Consider the following 18,267-nt stretch of genomic DNA (forward strand, 5'->3'; position numbering starts at 1 on the left):
TTACCAGGTGATGTCGATGCTCTTGATTCACAGACCATGTTTTGAGGAGCAAGAACAGATGGTAGATTGGGATTGACATATATACACTAATATGTATAAAATGGATAACTAATAAGAACCTGCTGTTTAAAAAAATAAATAAAATTCAAAAAAAATGAAAAAATAAAATGTTATTCAGATTATTTATCTTAACTTCTTACTATTTTACTTCTTGGCTGACTCCTCTATGTTCTTAGAATAAAATCCAAATGTCTGTGAGCCCCAGCCAGCCCTCAGTCTACATGTTCAGCTTTATCTGATGCCACTCTTCTTGCTCAGGCTGCCCAGGCCATAACCTGTCAGTTCTGAGAACCCGTTAAGCGCTTTCTTATTAAAAAAAAATAAAAAGAACAGATGGTAAAGACAAAGGAACTGAACAAGGCCTTTCAAAGGTTGGCCCCAATCTCCCCTCTCATTTTCCACAATCACTGTTTCTCATGTAAAGTACACCTTCTAGCTACACCAGAATTGCTAGAATTTGCTATTTCCTCATATAATCATTGGATTTTATTCCTCCGTGCCTTTGATTATGCAGTTCCTTTTGCCTAGAATGTCTTGCTTTCTGTTGTCGACTTTGAAAATTCTAGACAGGAGGAAAATACTGAATGAGTTCTGTAAGCAGTCTATTAAAAAAAATAGTAGTAGTAACAATAAAATATTAATAATAATAAAAACAGGTGCTACCATTTACTGAATGTATTTTAAGTTTGAGGCATTGTCCTATGTATAAATTATCCCATTTACTCTTTGCAAACATTTTGCAATCACAAGTGAGGTAGTTACTGTTCACTTTTTGTAGATATAGCAACAGAAACTCAGAGGGGCTAAGTGTTTGCTCAAAGTCTTAAGCCTAGAAAATGGTGAAGCTAGGATGTGAACTCAATTCTTTGTGACACCAAGTCTTCTGTTATTAACTGAAGAAATGTATTCATTTTAAAAAGTATTTGTTGAGCACCTATTATGTGCTTGTCATTGTGCTGAGTGCTACACGCATAGTGGGAGACAAGTCAGAAAAAACCTTGCTCCCCTTGAACTTACATTCTCATGGGAAGGCACATGTTAAACAAATAAATATATGAGAATCTCAGGTCATTTTTTTTTAAAGACCTTATCAGAGAAATAGGGAGTGGGAAGCCAGATTTTGCATAGCCTCATAAACCACAAAAGGATTTAAAATTTTAGTACAAGTATGATATGAAGCCATGAGACAGTTCTGAGCAGAAGAGTGACAGGATCTAATCTATCATGTTTCAGCTATGGTAAGGTACACATTTCCCTCACATTTTAGTATCTCTAAAATTTGCAATATGTCTTACGTGACATGTGCATAATTGGTGGAGTTTCTCCATTTTTGCATAAAATAATATGGCTTATAATCGATGGTGTCTGAGCTTCTGTGATGTGTGGTATGTTCTTAAAAAGTGAGTCTGGCTACTGTGTGGGAAAATAGCTTGTGGGGGCAGGAGCAGAAGCAAGAGAGCAGCGCAGAGTACTGGAGCAGCTATGGAAGATTCTTCACTTAGATGTGAACCAGGAAAATGGGGGAGGGAGGGGCAGTGAGGGGTAGTCAGATCCGGGACATACCGGAAGATGAAGACAACTTGTTCCTAGACTGTTGTTAAACATAAAGTTTAAGGTAAAGAGAAGAGTTAAGGATGACTCTTGGGGTTTTTTTTGCCTCAGCAACTAGGAAAATGGTGACACTATTTCCTGAGATATGCAAGATAGTGAGAAGCATATTTGAGAAGAAAACCCAAACATTCTGTTTTTCACATAGTAAGTTTAGAAGGCCTGTGGGTCATCCAAATGGAGACTCCTCAAATCTCAGCTGATGTCTGGTACCTCTCTGAGCATCCCCAAATATGTGGCCATGAGAAGCACACATCTGCATTAACCTAAAGATGGAGCAGAAGAGCTCTGCTTACTTGTCCAAAACCAAAACCTGGAGACGATTTATGTTCCTTCTGGGATATGGTAGCATTACCTTTACAATAGTGGAGTATTGCTGGGAAAATTTTTGACATTGGTCCAGTTTTCTCTGATTTCTCTCGATTTCTGCAAACAGCTCCTGGGAACCAAAATATCACAACCTTATCATTGTCATTATCATCACTGAAACAGCTGAGCATTTACCATGTTCTAAAGCAGTGGTTTTCAAACCTTAGCTGCATCAGAATCACCTAGAACACTTGATAAAGCATAGATTGCTGGGTTCCACCTCCAGAGTTTCTGATTCGATAGATTTGGGTTCGGGTTTGGGAACTCGCATGTCTAACATGTTCCCAAGTGATGCTGATGCTGCTACTCTGGTTGTCCACACTCTGAAAACCATTGTTCTAAGTATTTTACATGTATCATTTCATTTAATCCTAACTACAAAAACCTCATGAGGGCAGTTGAACAAATAATGGACTATGTCCGTTTTATTGTTAAGGAAAGTAGAATACTAAGAGACTAAGTAATTTGCTCAAGTTCTCATAATGAGTGAGGGAGCCAAAAAAAAAAAAAAAAAAAACCCAAAATACCAACAAATAAAAACTGTTTTGAATGAAATAATTTTCTTCCACTCATAGCTTTCCCTGGGTTTTCATTCCCCTATATTCTAATCCTAGCAAAACAAAATGTAATATCAAGAAACGAAATAAAGCAAGATAATTCTACTCTGCCCATCTAGTGCTTTCAATATATACTCACAGAAACTCAGAACTGGAAGGGGCCTTACAGGTTACCTGGCCTAAATGCAAAACCAGTACCTAGAGACCATCCTGCTTGAACCCTTTTCAGAAGGAGCTCAGAATGTCTTAACATTGGAGGGAAGCTAATTGCTAGCATATCATCTTCTTTATGATGAGCTAGCTTCCCCCGTGCAACTTCTACTCGGCTATGGCCACACCCACCGTCTGCTGGCTGAGCTGCTCGGATAGCACTCTGCTGTCCTCAGCCTGGCCTGGCTTCATCATTTCCTGCTGGGCAGTGGTTTCCTCAATCCATTTGATGAGAGTTCCATGGCAGGCTCGGTAATCTCCCAGAACATCCTGGATACTTTCTAGCTCAGATTGGCTGCAGAAGCAAAGGGAAACTGCTATCAGATATCTTGGTATAAATACAATTAAGTAAATGAGTCAATTCCCTCCAAGCCCAGTTGGGCGTGACCACAGAGGATACATCTTTATTTTGATGAAAGAGCAATGCAGCACTGAGTGGGAGCTATGCATTTACCCACTACCCTATGGGGTGAAAAGTGAATAGAAACCAGTCATGCCCTGCTAGGCCTGGAATCGGCTTTGGGGCCTGGCATCCCATGATGATCCTTGTCAAATTTTTCACCTATGTTGCCAAGGATTACCACGTTGCCAATAATACACTGCCTGTACACTTTTGTCTCCTGGTGACAGAGTACCTGTCAGAGTACTCCAGCTATGATTTATGAATCACTGTAATTTCTTGGGGAGAAAAGTAGGGGTGGAGTGGGTAAAAAATAGTAGTTATTGACTGTTAATTGCAGTAACAGCTTCTTATACCACTTTTGTTAGTCTAACTAGCCTTGGGATAGTAATTCAATTATAGAGAATCAATCCAAGCTTATTTGAGTCTCTAGAACCCCTCTTCCTATATATTTTCCTAACTAGCCTAGCCTCAGATAGGTAGTTTCCTATCTTTGCTACTCAAATCAATCATCAAAAGCAGGACCTCAAATAACAGATAAAAACCACTAAATCAGCAAATGAAAAGGAAGCAAGAAATTCTACACAGCCCCACTATGAATAATAACTCATATTAAGATTCAAAGCTAGGGACTTCCCCGGCATGGCAGTGGTTGAGACTCTGCACTTCCACTGTAAGGGGGCGCAGGTTCGATCCCTGGTCGGGGAACTAAGATCCCGCATGCCGTGCAGCACGGCCAAAAAAAAAAAAAAAGATTCAAAGCTAGTAAAACAAGAGCTAGAACTCAGGTTTTGTCCTTGAGAAAAGATCATTAAGTCACCTTTCCAGTCTATATTCTAAGACACCACTGTCATCATGGCTTAAATGGGTTAAGACCAGGGACACAGCAGAGGCACTGCTAATAGGACCATCACTGTGCCCCAAAAGCAAGCCTCAGGACTGCTTTGGGGTTGGTGGTCCCAACCTCCTGTCACTTACGTTGTCCAGAAGGTATACTGTCACTTAATTTCTACCCCTCCCTATCAATTCCTGCCTTTAAACAAGCATACACAGAAATAACTCTATTTTTGTTTAAAACCTGGTTCCTGAACCCTCAGAGAAGAAAAGGGCGGGGCCGCCACTTACCGGGTCTCGAGCTGGGCAATGACCCGGTGCCAACGCTCCTGCAGCTGGGAGCCCTTCTCCTGATAGCGCTCCAAATCCAGGTTTCGCTCTGGGGTCAGACGACTCAGCTGCTCTGCCACCACCTTGGCCTTCGCAATTTCCTCATCCAGGACTGAAAACACTGAATTCTTGTCCTTCGCATCACTAAGCCAGTGCTATAAAAACACAAGCACAGCAACAGGTTAAATATATTCCATGCTAAAAAAGGACTCAGACTAAGGTAAAAAACAAGGACGTTGTCTACAGCCAGCTCCATATTACATCTGTGATTCGGAACCTAGACTCTATACTGTTCGTGCCAGAAATGCCTCCACAGTCCTCATGCAAACTAGTCAGCCAGTAGAGTACAGAAAATGTGCAAAGAACTTGTGTCTGAAACCTGGCTCTACCACTTATAAGCTATGAAACCATGATAAGTCACTTAGCCAATCTGAATCTTGGTATTCTATATGTAAATAGAGATAAAAATCCCTTCTCTATCTACCTCACAGAGTTGCTTGTGAGAATCAAAGAAGATAACAGCTAAGTGATTTACAAACTTATAGCACAACCACTGATTATATCCAATTAAACTATGACTTTACTGGGGAGAAATAGGAAGAAATAAATAGAGAAGCATAGTCCTTTATCTCCCCTTTCTAGCTAGACATATTTCTCAATCCTTTCTTCTTTGGACCCACATCAAAAGATATTAAGTTTGATATTCTGCCTAATTCAAATGCAAACTTAAATCAGTGTCATGCCATCCAAAACTGCATTTCTCTGCTAACCCCAAGCAATGGATATGTTAAGTCAACCTAAGAACTGAGAACAACCAACCTGTAACGTAGACCGATGGGACTCCAGAGCTGAGAGATCTGCTGGTACTGTTTCTTCTTGACTCAGCTTGATTTCATAACCTTTGACTAAGAGTTCAGCATCCTGGATGCTACGCACTATAACACTGATTGTCTTTAGCCTGTGAGGATAAAATCACTTCCATTAACACACACATTTTAAGAGCTGAGCTACAGACCTGGAGCACTACAGAGAGATTCACCAAACGTAACTGTCAAAATCAACTTCGCAGGCTTCCTTGGTGCCACAGTGGTTAAGGATCCGCCTGCCAATGCAGGGGACACGGGTTCGAGCCCTGGTCCGGGAAGATCCCACATGCCGTGGAACAACTAAGCCCGTGCGCCACAACTACTGAAGCCCGCGCCTAGAGCCCGTGCTCCACAACAAGAGAAGCCACCGCAGTGAGAAGCTGGCGCTCCACAACAAAGAGTAGCCCCCGCTAGCCGCAACTAGAGAAAGCCTGTGCACAGCAATGAAGACCCAATGCAGCCCAAAATAAATTAATTAATTAAAAATAAATAAATTTATTTTAAAAAAAATCAACTTCGCCATTACTAAATGATGACAGGGTTTCATAAAAACAAGAAAGCATGGTGTAGTGCTGCCAATTTAAGCCAATTAAAAATGAAGTTCTGGGTGGCACTGGGACACACACAAACATACACATACACACACACACGCACATGGTGGTCTCATGGGAAAAAAGGCATGAGGCCAGAAATCCACTCAATACCATGAAGACTCTAAGATCTTGCTTCTCAAGGTCATGGGTAGGGATGGGTGGGTAGAGGGAAGACCCTCAAAGCCTAGTATTTAGTTTATTTATTTATTTATTCATTTATTTATGGCTGTGTTGGGTCTTCATTTCTGTGCGAGGGCTTTCTCTAGTTGCAGCAAGCGGGGGCCACTCTTCATCGCGGTGCGCGGGCCTCTCACTGTCGCGGCCTCTCTTGTTGCAGAGCACAGGCTCCAGACGCGCAGGCTCAGCAATTGTGGCTCACGGGCCTAGTCGCTCCACGGCACGTGGGATCCTCCCAGACCAGGGCTCAAACCCGTGTCCCCTGCACTGGCAGGCAGATTCTCAACCACTGTGCCACCAGGGAAGCCCTAGTATTTAGTTTAGATGAAAAATTTTCTTTCTTTAGTGTCCCTTTTTCTTTTTCAAAAGAGGTATCTAATCAATCAGAAATGAGGTTCAAAATAGTCCTAAAACTGTAAATCAACTCCCCTTCTGTATTCCTGGCATTTGTTCATTGCAGCCCAAATGAACACACTCCGTGTTATTTGAAACTAAAGTCAAGGTCTCTTTTTATGGGTACAAGTTCTTTTTATGGGTGCACTCTCCCTGAATTGTTCATGAAACATTCCAGGCACTTTTTTTTCCATCTGAATGGAAAACATTGCCCTCTGGACCCAAATTCTCAGCTCACTCACTTGTTCAAATAGACAGTGGAGAGACCATACACATGGTCCATTTTCTCCACGAGCAGATTGAGTTCTGAGCGCAGAGTTGGGACACTCGAACCAGATGGGGACTGATGGAGAAAGCTGCTGCATTTCGTGGAAACAGCATCCAAGTCTGACCTCAGTTGCTGCAAATCCTCCTGGGTGTGCTGTCAGGAACAAGACACACAACAAACACAGAGACAGAATTGAACAAAGAAGTTAAAAAGAAGTCCTTGTTCATAATAGCAAAATATTGGAAACAAACCAAATGCCATATATAGGAGAATGATGGAATCAACTAGGAAACAGCAATGCAGGGGGAGCTGGGGAAAGAATACAGACAAGTAACTTCTGAACAAAGAATTGACTGTAGACATACCTTCAGGATAAACACAAAAAGAATTACATTAAACTCTAGTTAGTAGGTTTGCTTTTTGTAATACTATGAGTTAGCAGTTCTGAAACCATTATCTGTACATGTTAGAACTGAGCAATAAATAAATTTACTGTGGATAATGTGAAGGAGGTTTTTCAGTCTTGGGGGAGTTACATGTATGGAAAAAGGAAAGAACAGAAGAAGCCCTGAGGTATTGGTTTGGAACTGGATGGAAAGAGATATATATGAATTTGTGATCACTTGTATGCTCTATCTGCTGAGCAGGCCTAGAAGTGGACACCCCAATAAAAATGAGCACACTCAGCACCTGATCTTGGTTTCTAAATAAAGGAACCTAAAGGAAGCAAGACTCTTAGGAGAGACGCTGATTCTAGGGTTGGGAATGGTAAAGGCAAGAGAAACCCAGAATATCCTGTTTTATTGAGAAATAAGAAAGCACTCAAAGAATGATGAGGGCATGTTAAAATGACACAGGACCCAGCTTGAAAGGGCTCCCAATGGCTAAATTTGGGAAATTTTGAACATCAAAATAAAGACAGTAGCAAATTATTATACAAACCACTGAATTAAAATAAGAATCTATAAGTCCATACTGACATAACAAAGGAAGAAAGGAGGGAATGGGGGAGGCAAGCTCTTCCATTTTGATAGAATGGAAAATTTTAAATGTAAAAGGAATGACAGAATTAGAAAATCACCTTTTGGCAGAAGTCATACTGATAATTAATTCGGTCAGAAAACTACTAGAACTAATCAATGAATTTGTTAAGGCTGCAGGATACAAAATTAACGCACAGAAATCTCTTGGATTCCTATACACTAAAAATGAAAAATCAGAAAGAGAAATTAAGGGAACAATTCCATTCACCCTCACAACAAAAAGAATAAAATATCTAGGAATAAACCTACCTAAGGAGGCAAAAGATCTGTACTCAGAAAACTATAAAACACTGATGAAGGAAATCAAAGATGACATAAACAGATGGAGAAATATACCATGTTCTTGGATTGGAAGAATCAATATTGTGAAAATGACTATACCACCCAAAGCAATCTACAGAGTCAGTGCAATCCCTATCAAACTACCAATGGCATTCTTCACAGAATTAGAACAAAAAATTTTACAATTCATATGGAAACACAAAAGACCCTGAATAGCCAAAGCAATCTTGAGAAAGAAAAACGGAGCTGGAGGAATCAGCGTCCCTGACTTCAAACTATACTACAAAGCTACAGTAATCAAGACAGTATGGTACTGGCACAAAAACATATAGATCAATGGTACAGGATAGAAAGCCCAGAGATAAACCCACACACATATGGTCACCTAATTTACAACAAAGGAGGCAAGAACATACAATGGAGAAAAGACAGCCTCTTCAATAAGTGGTGCTGGGAAAAGTGGACAGCTACATGTAAAAGAATGAAATTAGAACACTACCTAACACCATACACAAAAATAAACTCCAAATGGATTAAAGAGTTAAATGTAAGACCAGACACTATAAAACTCTTAGAGGAAAACATAGGAAAAACACTCTTTGACACAAACCACAGCAAGATCTTTTTTGACCCATCTCCTAGAGAAATGGAAATAAGAACAAAAATAAACAAATGGGACCCAATGAAACTTAAAAGCTTTTGCACAGCAAAGGAAACCATAAACAAGACAAAAAGACAATCCTCAGAATGGGAGAAAATATTTGCAAATGAAACAACAGACAAAGGATTAATCTCCAAAATATACAAACAGCTCATGGAGCTCAATATCAAAAAAACAAACAATTCATTTAAAAACTGGGTGGAAAACCTAAATAGACATTTCACCAAAGAAGACATACAGATGGCCAAGAGGCACATGAAAAAATGCTCAATATCACTAATTATTAGAGAAATGCAAATCAAAACTACAGTGAGGTATCACCTCACACCAGTCAGAATGGCCATTATCAAAAAATCTAGAAACAATAAATGCTGGAAAGGGTGTGGTGAAAAGGGAAGCCTCCTGCACTGTTGGTGGGAATGTAAACTGATACAACCACTATGGAGAACAGTATGGAGGTTCCTTAAAAAACTAAAAATAGAACTAATATATGGCCCAGCAATCCCACACAGGCATATACCCTGAGAAACCATAATTCAAAAAGAGACATTGCACCACATTGTACCACAATGTTTATTGCAGCACTATTTACGATAGCCAGGACATGGAACCCACCTAAATGTCCATCTGACAAATGAATGGATAAAGATGTGGCACATATATACAATGGAATATTACTCAGCCATAAAAAGAAACGAAATTGAGTTATTTGTAGTGAGGTGGATGGACCTAGAGTCTGTCATACAGAGTGGAGTAAGTCAGAAAGAGAAAAACAAATACCATATGCTAACACATATATATGGAATCTAAAAAAAAAAAAAAACAAAACCTAGTAGCAGGGCAGGATGAACCTGCTAGCAGGGCAGGAATAAAGACAGAAACATAGAGAATGGACTTGAGGACACGGTGGGGGAGGGGGAAGCTGCGGCGAAGTGAGAGTAGTATCGACATATATACACTACCAAATGTAAAATAGTTAGCTACTGGGAAGAAGCAGCATAGGACAGGGAGATCAGCTCGGTGCTTGCGATGATCTAGAGGGGTGGGATAGGGAGGGAGGGAGGCTCAAGAGGAAGGGGATATGGGATGTATGTATGCATATGGCTGATTCACTTTGTTGTACAACAGAAACTAACACAGTATTGTGAAGCAATTATACTCCAATAAAGATCTATTAAAAAAAATCAAAAAAAAAAAAAAAGAATCAACAATAGATACTATAACTGGTTGGTGAAAGTTTGATGTAAAACAGGATATTTACATAGTCTCAAAGTATCTCCTCATAAGATACTTAGTAATCACAATGAGGAAAATAGCAACAAGTGATAAAAGCTATCACCAGTAATGGGACAAATCAACATCACATGCCTCCTGATAGGATGCACCAAGGACATACTATCACTTCTATGGTATTCCTGCCAAAAATGTGTAACCTATATTTAATCTTGAACAAGCCTTAGATAAACACAAATAGGGGGACATTCTATAAAATAAATGGGCTGCACTCTGCAAAAATGTTAAGGTCATGATAGATGATGAAAAATCAAGAAATTGTTTCAGGTTAAGAAATCTAAAGAGACACAGCAACTAAATGCAATGTGGGATACTGCACTGAATCCTACACCAAAATATTCTTTTTTTGGGGGCGGGAATTATGGGAGTGGGGGTACTACTCAAAAAGGCATTTATTAGGTCAACTGAAGAAATTTCAATTAAGGTCTTGGGTAACAGTATTATACCAATGTTCACTTCCGATTTTAATCACTGTCCCATGGTTATGTGAGACTATCCTTGTTTTGGGAAATGCACATTGAACTATACAGGGGTAAAGGAGCACCATGTTTGGAAGTTACTCTCAAAAAAAAAAAAAGATTATTATCAATATTATGTATACATATGTAGAAAAAAATGATAAAGCAAATGTAGAAAAATGTCAACATTTATGGAATCTAGGTGAAGGTTATATGAGAATAAAAACTTTTCTCTATATCTGAATCTATTCCAAAATAATTTTTTTTTAAAAAATGGTCCTTTAGAAGAGCTCAGTATTAACCTGTATTTCTTTGACTGTCCTATTTTGCATGACTACAGAATAGTAAAAACACTTTAATATGAGAATTGCAGGTGCATATGACATGCCTCACACAGACATATTAGATCCTTCTTGACCAAAAAAAATTATACTGGGCTCACATCCTCTTCTTCAGGCTTAGGAATTACTGAGAAATTTCTCAAGTTGAGAAAACTCACCCCTCATTAGGCATTCCTTTCCATTTACTTTAAGCTCCCAGATCAAATCTAACATTCTTCATAGAGCTCCCTCAACACACCCCAAGTAGAAATGTTCCAGTAACACTCCACATTCCTACAGCAATGTTTGCTTGGCAATCTGGAAGTACACTAGGTACTATCTTATGACATCTCTTATACTTGAAGCCTCTAACTGTAACTTTAACCTTTTCTTCTTCTTTACACTAGGAGCTTTGGCTTACTTTCTTTGCATGCCCATGAGAACTTAATAAAGCAATTAATATTTGCTGCTTTTATGTCAAGAATACAACCCCACATTTTTACAGCATTCTACTTTTCCAGGAAGCTCATGATATGTACTATATCACTTAATTTTCAAAACAACTTGTGTGACTCATATATTACTATCTCCATTTTATAAGAAAGGAAACTAAGGAAGAGAATTTGCTCAGTCACAGAGAAGGTGTGTATCAGAGCCATAGGAGAATCTGAGTCTTTCCTTACAATTTTTGGTGTCATGTGATGGACAGTAACCATGTCACAGAACATGAAACATATCAATACATATAAGGGAGAGAGCAGAGAGCAGCATCTCTACTAAGTAGTCTTAAAATATGTAGCCCAAAAGCAGCGCTTAGAACAATTTGCCAGTGTCTGCCTTCCCAACTGTGTAGGAAACTAATCAACATTCGGCAATATCCTGGGAGCTGAAACTATGCTTTTCCATGGGTGAAAGGCATTTACAGGCTTCAGGGAAGAATTCTGGAGTAGGATTGCCATGAGTCTGTTGCCTTATTCCTTAGGATCCACACTCTCTTGCCCTGCAATTCATTCTGAAACTGTTTACTCTGTATCCAGCACCCGTTGCTCTTAGGGCTTACCTCTTGTTCTGCGATCCTTAATGCATTGTCCTGCCGGGCATCTCTGTCGGTCCTAGAGCTGGCAGGGGATTGAATTCGTCTGATTAGCCTCTGTTCACAGTCCTCCAGGCGCAGCCGGATATTCTTCAGCTCTGAAATGTACATCTTGGCCACAGTTTCCTCTTTGTCCTCTGTGAATGCACAAGCACAGAAGACCATTAAGCACGACAACAGAGATCAGCAAACCTGAGAACAACACTGGTTCCAGCAGACCTGATATTCCATGAATGAAAGCAAGGCCTTATGTGGGGAACCTTCTGCCTGTTCCCAAACTCCCTGCATTATATACTAATCTTTAAGGATCCAAACACATAATTTCCACAGGAAAATGTGATAGGTTGATAAGCAATAATGAATGAAATATGGCCTCTTCTTCCATGATCTCATTTTGAGAATTCATCTCTACAAGTTTTTCTCTATCTCAAGTTTTTTTAGCAACTCAAGTGGTAAAAAGGTGGTGATGATACTTTCTAGTTTATATGAAGGGTCCAGCAGCACCCTTCAGGGCTCTCATTCCACTTTCCTCTCCCTCTTCCCAAGGCACACACCATTCTCCATGGACTTCATCAGGTGCTGGAAGTGGGTTTTACAAGCCTCCACCTCCTCTTCCAAGTGCAGACGATCAGCCACTGAGAAGAGCGCCGAGTCACGGCTCTCCTGCAGAAAGTCTTCGTAGTGGGCCTGCAGGTTCTTCATAACCTGGTGGTACTCCCCAGGTGCTGAGGAGCGGAGCTGCAGAGAAAAAGCCAGAGGACATTTCAGTGGAATGGGAATGTAATACAAAGTAGTACACAAACCATAATTATAAACATGCTGATTTTTCACAAATTGAACCTGTCCATGAAATCAGCATTCAGATCAAGAAACAGGACATTACTAGTATCTCAGAAGCACTCTTTGTGCCCTCTTGGATGTAAACCTTAATGATGGTTAATTCACCAGTATTCCCCTACTCCACACACGTATGCAAAAGTTCCTGGTTCCTAAGAGCCTCAAGCCCCTAACCCCAAAACGGTATCCCTGACTCCATTTTACACCAATTGGGTGAGTAGGAGTCTCACAGTAAGAAGAAGTTCCTTCTGAAAAAAACTTGCCAATAGGTTATGAGCCTGTGGTAAAGCTGTCATAATTACCTTTTCCAGGTTCCAGGTCTTTACAAGGTCAAGGTCCTTCCTCAGATAGTTCCAGGAGATAAGGCTTTTGGTGTTAACATGTAGCTGATGCCAAAGGGCCATCACCTTCTGATAAGACTGCTCCACCCTACAAACAACACAGAACCTGGCTATAGCTTTTCTAAGGCTTCAGCTCCACACTAGAGACCCTCTAAGGAAAAAATGTGATTGCCTTAGCAGAACTGAGCTTATATGCTGAGCAGAGAAAGGCAACAAGTCAAATACTAACAACACAGTAATCTTTAGACCTAAATAAATTGAGATCCTCAAGCAATTTGCTACACTATTATATACACTATGTCAGCACATATTTAGCAATCTCATAAATGTTACCTGAATGTAATATAATTATGAGAAGTTAGAGAGAGGAATACCCAGGGAAAGCAATGATAGAGAAAAATAGAGACAAAGTAACTCCATTTGAAATTGCTGAAAAATGACAACAATGTTTAAAAAGCGATTTGCTGTGTTCTATATTTTTACAAAACCGCTAAAATGTTTAAAAGTTAATAGCAATTTAAGAAGTTCACCTGGCATATAAAACGAAACTGTAGTGTGAAGGGCTTAAGAAGATCTTTTTCTTAGCATCCCATACCTAATTCAATCTCAACTTACGGATGACTTACAAACTCAGATACACAGACACACTCAACACACACCAAATTACCTTGAATTTCTTCAAGCTAAGAAATGTAAGAATAGGATGGAAATAGAAAAGGATGGAAAACTAGAAGCTAGGATGTCAGACATTAAACCCATTAGTTTAACTTTCCATTTTCCAAAAATCCCACTAAAATGACTGTAAGGTTGACATAAAAGTTCAGGAGATCTCAAAGAAGAATAAAAATACAAAGATATAAAAAACAGAAAGAAAATAAGAGAAAATGAGAGAAACAGTTCAGGAGGTCCAATAGCTGACAAATGGGAGTTCTTGAAAACGAGAACAGAAAAAAAACATAGAAAAGGAAATAATTAAAGAAATAATCCAAGAAAAATTTCCCCAGATCTGAAAGATATGAGTTTCCAGTTTGTGTTCAGGGTTAGCACAAGAAAGGCTCACCTGAAGACACAGCATCCCCTTCAAAGATTAAAGACAGAGAGGAGTTTAAAATCTTCAGAGAGATAAAGATTTCATTCAAAAGGTTAAAGTATTAAACTGTTCTGTATCACAACTGTGGTAGAGGACACAATTCTATGCATTTGTCAAAATGACAGTATTGCTCACTACAAAGGGGGAATTTTACAGTTACATAAACTTAAAGAATGATAAAAAATGATAATCGTACTGTACTTCTCAACAACGAGTCCTGGAAGCTGGAAAACAGTGGGACAGTGCCTTCAAGGTTCAGAGTGAAAAGAATTTCCAGAAGAATTCTGTAACTGACCAATTCATTATGAAGAGAGAAGAAAGACATTTTCAGATATGACAGGATTCAAAAAATTTACTTCTCCTGCACTTTTTTTCAGCAAGCTACTGGAGAGTGTACTCTCCCAAACCAGGGAATAAACCAATAAATAAGACTTAGAACCTAGGAAGCAGAGGGTCCAACACAGAAGAGATGTAAAGGGAATCTTCAGGGTGAAGATGAAGGGAAATGCCAGGGAGGCAGTAATGAAGCAGGCCTACAGAGCAGGTTCAGACTGGAAAAGGAAGACAGAATGGTTCAGAAGAGACGTTTCCAAGAGAAAATAAAATTGAAAATTACCTGGTGTTTGGCCATACTAAGAAGCCTTTTACAGTAAAATAGGAGAGTTTGGGAATAAATTCATAAGATACAAATAGACAACTAAGCAAACGTAAAAACAAAACAATTATCAGCTCTAAGGAAACATAAAGTTATACAAAATAATTTGTTCATACATATATTCAATCACCTAACTCGTTCATTCTTTTCTTTAACAACCATTTATTGAGTACCTACTACACGTCAGGTTCTAGGTGATGAGGATACAGAGGTAAACAAAACAGACAAAAACCTTTATTCTTTTAGAACTTCTAAGGGGAGGGGAAAGGCAATAAACAAATTTATAATCTTTTGGACAGTATTAAGTGTTCTGGAGAACAATAAAGTGTTCTGATGTGGAGAGGAGATAGAAAGTGATAGGCAGTGAGTGGGGTGGTAGTATATGAAGGTGATTAGATGAACTAAAGATGTGAGGGAGTGAATCACGTTAATATATGAAGCAAGCAGAGGCAATGCAAAGGCCCTGAGGCAAGAGTATGCTTGTGGTGCTTGAGAAACTGGAGCTGAGCACAAGCAAGGACAGTGGCAGAGGATGATTTAGAGAGGTAAGACATGCTTGGGTAAGGTTTACAATATGCCCTAGAGTACTACGCGGTTCAGCTATAAACAATATAAAAATAACAAACAAGATACCGATTTTAAACAAAAATCATGACATAACTACATTTGGAAGATGGGTAAAGGAGAAGTGAATTACAGGTGTGTAGAAAACTAATTGTTAATTTCCTAGAGTAGGAAGACAATAATTTCCGAAGTTGAAAAAAAATTAAGAAGTAACAGGAAAAATATCACATTATTTAGACATTTGATGTTAAAAACCAGAAAAATCTGCTCAAAGACTTGAAAATAGTTCACTCTGGGAAGCAGAACTCTGGGGTGGGGGAGGTGATTGCTAGTTTTTACTATAAGTTTTGTGGTATAATTCAACTTTTTAAAATCTTTATACATATTTCAATAAAATATAAAGAAGAAAGTTAGCTGTCAGTACAAAAATCAACTATTGAGAGCAAACTGTTTACAACCAAGAATTATTTAAAAAAGAATTATCACTGTTCTTTACCCATTCACCTGTCAATGGACATTTAGGTTGGTTCCATGTGGCACATATATACAATGGAATATTACTCAGCCATAAAAAGAAACGAAATTGAGTTATTTGTAGTGAGGTGGATGGACCTAGAGTCTGTCATACAGAGTGGAGTAAGTCAGAAAGAGAAAAACAAATACCATATGCTAACGCATATATATGGAATCTTAAAAAAAGAAAAAAAAAAAAAGGTACTGATGAACCTAGTTGCAGGGCAGGAATAAAGAGGTAGACATAGAGAATGGACTTGATGACATGAGGTGGGAAGGCGAAGCTGGGGCAAAGTGAGAGTAGCATCGACATATATACACTACCAAATGTAAAATAGTTGGCTGGTGGGAAGCAACAGCATAGCACAGGGAGATCGGCTTGGTGCTTTGCAATGACCTAGAGGGGTGGGATAGGGAGGGTGGGAGGGAGGCTCAAGAGGGAGGGGATATGGGGACATGTGTATGCATATGGCCGATTCGCTTTGTTGTGCAACAGAAACTAACAAGGTATTGTGAAGCAATTATACTCCAATAAAGATTTAAAAAAAAAAAAAAAGAATTATCACTGAATATATCTCAATTGACCATAGCATTTACTGAAAATCTACTATGTGGCTGGCAGTACAAGACTTGATATCGTAATAGGAGGTCTTTCCCAAAAGAATCTTCAAAACTTGGTCTCTCTGTTCAAAATCACAAACGCAGATTCATAACCTCCATCAGTTCACCCAGCCAAACAGCAGAGGTGGAAGTACAGAGCGGCAGTTGAGCTGAGTTACCTGCTGGCCATCTCAATGGCATCCTTATTGGGTGGGGGGATAAGGAAGCAGACTGATGGCACCATTGCCTCATTCCCTGTGGGGCTGATCACTTTCCACTTGGTCCTCTGTGAATTATCTTCCAACACACACTCATCATTCTTGCAAATAGTGATCTGAAGAGACAAATTTACAAATCATTGTTAATGGATAAACCAACAACCTATTATTACCTGGTGGCTGATCCCAAGGCTATGAAATCCTTAAGGAAAAATCGTTTTGGAGATCTCCAATCGTTTGGAGTTCACCTAGGGAGAGTTTCTGATTTAGACAAAAGGATAATGTGTATAAATAAACAACCTAGGGAAGGTTGTGAAATGAAATAAATCAAGGAAGCAAGTGTTTATTAAATGCCTGTTACATGTCAAGTAACTCAGTATATGAAATTTATAAGGAGACTGTAAGACCTGCAAGAGCAATCTCTCTGAACCTACAACCAACAGGGTAAAACTTAAAGGGACATAATACTCACAACTTTGCATTTCTGATACTTCTTCTTCCTCCCTTCCTGTCACCCCACCCAAATCCCTGAAATGTTTAAGCTTTTGAAATCACCAATTCTTTCTCTTAGGAGACAAGTAACCAAAAATATCATCTCTATTTTGTAGACAGAAATACTGAGACAAAGAAAAGTACAGGAAAAGTTCATTTGTTCCTTTGTATAACAAATATTATTGAGCCTATTATGTGCTTGGAAGTGTGCTATGCCATTAGAGATAAAATGGTAAAAATGATAAGCCAACAACCATGGTCTATATTCGACATATTCTGATGCAGTATTTGGTTACAACACTGTGTGACAAATGTGATTTACCAGGGAATGCATGGAAGGCACGAGGCCCAGTCTTGGTTAGAAAGGTAAAGAGATTATTCAGGACCTTAAAGCCACATTAAGGAATTTAGACTTTCTACACAGAAATGGGGAATTGTTGTAGGACTTAGGCAGGGGAGTGATGTTTAAAAAAAAAAAAAAAAAAAAAAAAAAAATCACGCTGGACTTCCCTGGTGGTCCAGTGGTTAAGACTCTGCGCTTCCACTGCAGGGGGCGTGGGTTCGATCCCTGGTCGGGGAACTAAGATCCCACATGCTGCGCGGCATGGCCAAAACAAAATTAATTAATTAATTAATTTTTTAAAAGACCATGCTGGTGGTAGGATAAAGAATGCATTGAGGGCTTCCCTGGTGGCGCAGTGGTTGAGAATCTGCCTGCCAATGCAGGGGACACGGGTTCGAGCCCTGGTCTGGGACGATCCCACATGCCGCGGAGCAACTAGGCCCGTGAGCCACAATTACTGAGCCTGCGCGTCTGGAGCCTGTGCTCCGCAACGAGAGAGGCCGCGATAGTGAGAGGCCCGCGCACCGCGATGAAGAGTGGCCCCTGCTCGCCGCAACTAGAGAAAGCCCTCGCACAGAAACGAAGACCCAACACAGCCATAAATAAATAAATAAATAAAAATTAAAAAAATAATAAGAAGAAGAATGCATTGAATGGGGAGGCTGATGCAATGATCCAAGTGAAAGAAACTTAGGGTCTAACTTGTAGTAGCAGCAGGGGCAGAAAGAAGTACACTTGAGGGATACTTATTTACAAGGTATTGATACTACTGACTTGATAGTCCTACTAGCTGTGGGGA

At 39.5% G+C, this 18,267-nt stretch overlaps 1 protein-coding gene across 8 annotated transcripts in view; it reads right to left on the reverse strand.

The window, feature by feature from the left end:
* Positions 1–18,267, reverse strand: part of MACF1 (microtubule actin crosslinking factor 1) — a 339,529-nt gene that overhangs the window by 140,105 nt on the left and 181,157 nt on the right. For all 8 annotated transcript variants that reach the window (XM_061184457.1, XM_061184454.1, XM_061184455.1 and 5 more), the window contains exons 22-30: positions 16,595–16,749; positions 12,955–13,081; positions 12,370–12,553; positions 11,783–11,952; positions 6,640–6,818; positions 5,188–5,326; positions 4,330–4,523; positions 2,937–3,099; positions 2,024–2,107 (exon numbers count right to left, since the gene is read on the reverse strand). In XM_061184457.1, coding sequence (XP_061040440.1) covers positions 2,024–2,107; positions 2,937–3,099; positions 4,330–4,523; positions 5,188–5,326; positions 6,640–6,818; positions 11,783–11,952; positions 12,370–12,553; positions 12,955–13,081; positions 16,595–16,749 — 1,395 coding nt within the window. The remainder of the gene's footprint in view (positions 1–2,023; positions 2,108–2,936; positions 3,100–4,329; positions 4,524–5,187; positions 5,327–6,639; positions 6,819–11,782; positions 11,953–12,369; positions 12,554–12,954; positions 13,082–16,594; positions 16,750–18,267) is intronic.

Source organism: Eubalaena glacialis, chromosome 3 (genome assembly GCF_028564815.1).
Source record: "Eubalaena glacialis isolate mEubGla1 chromosome 3, mEubGla1.1.hap2.+ XY, whole genome shotgun sequence".
Taxonomy (NCBI): Eukaryota; Metazoa; Chordata; class Mammalia; order Artiodactyla; family Balaenidae; genus Eubalaena; species Eubalaena glacialis.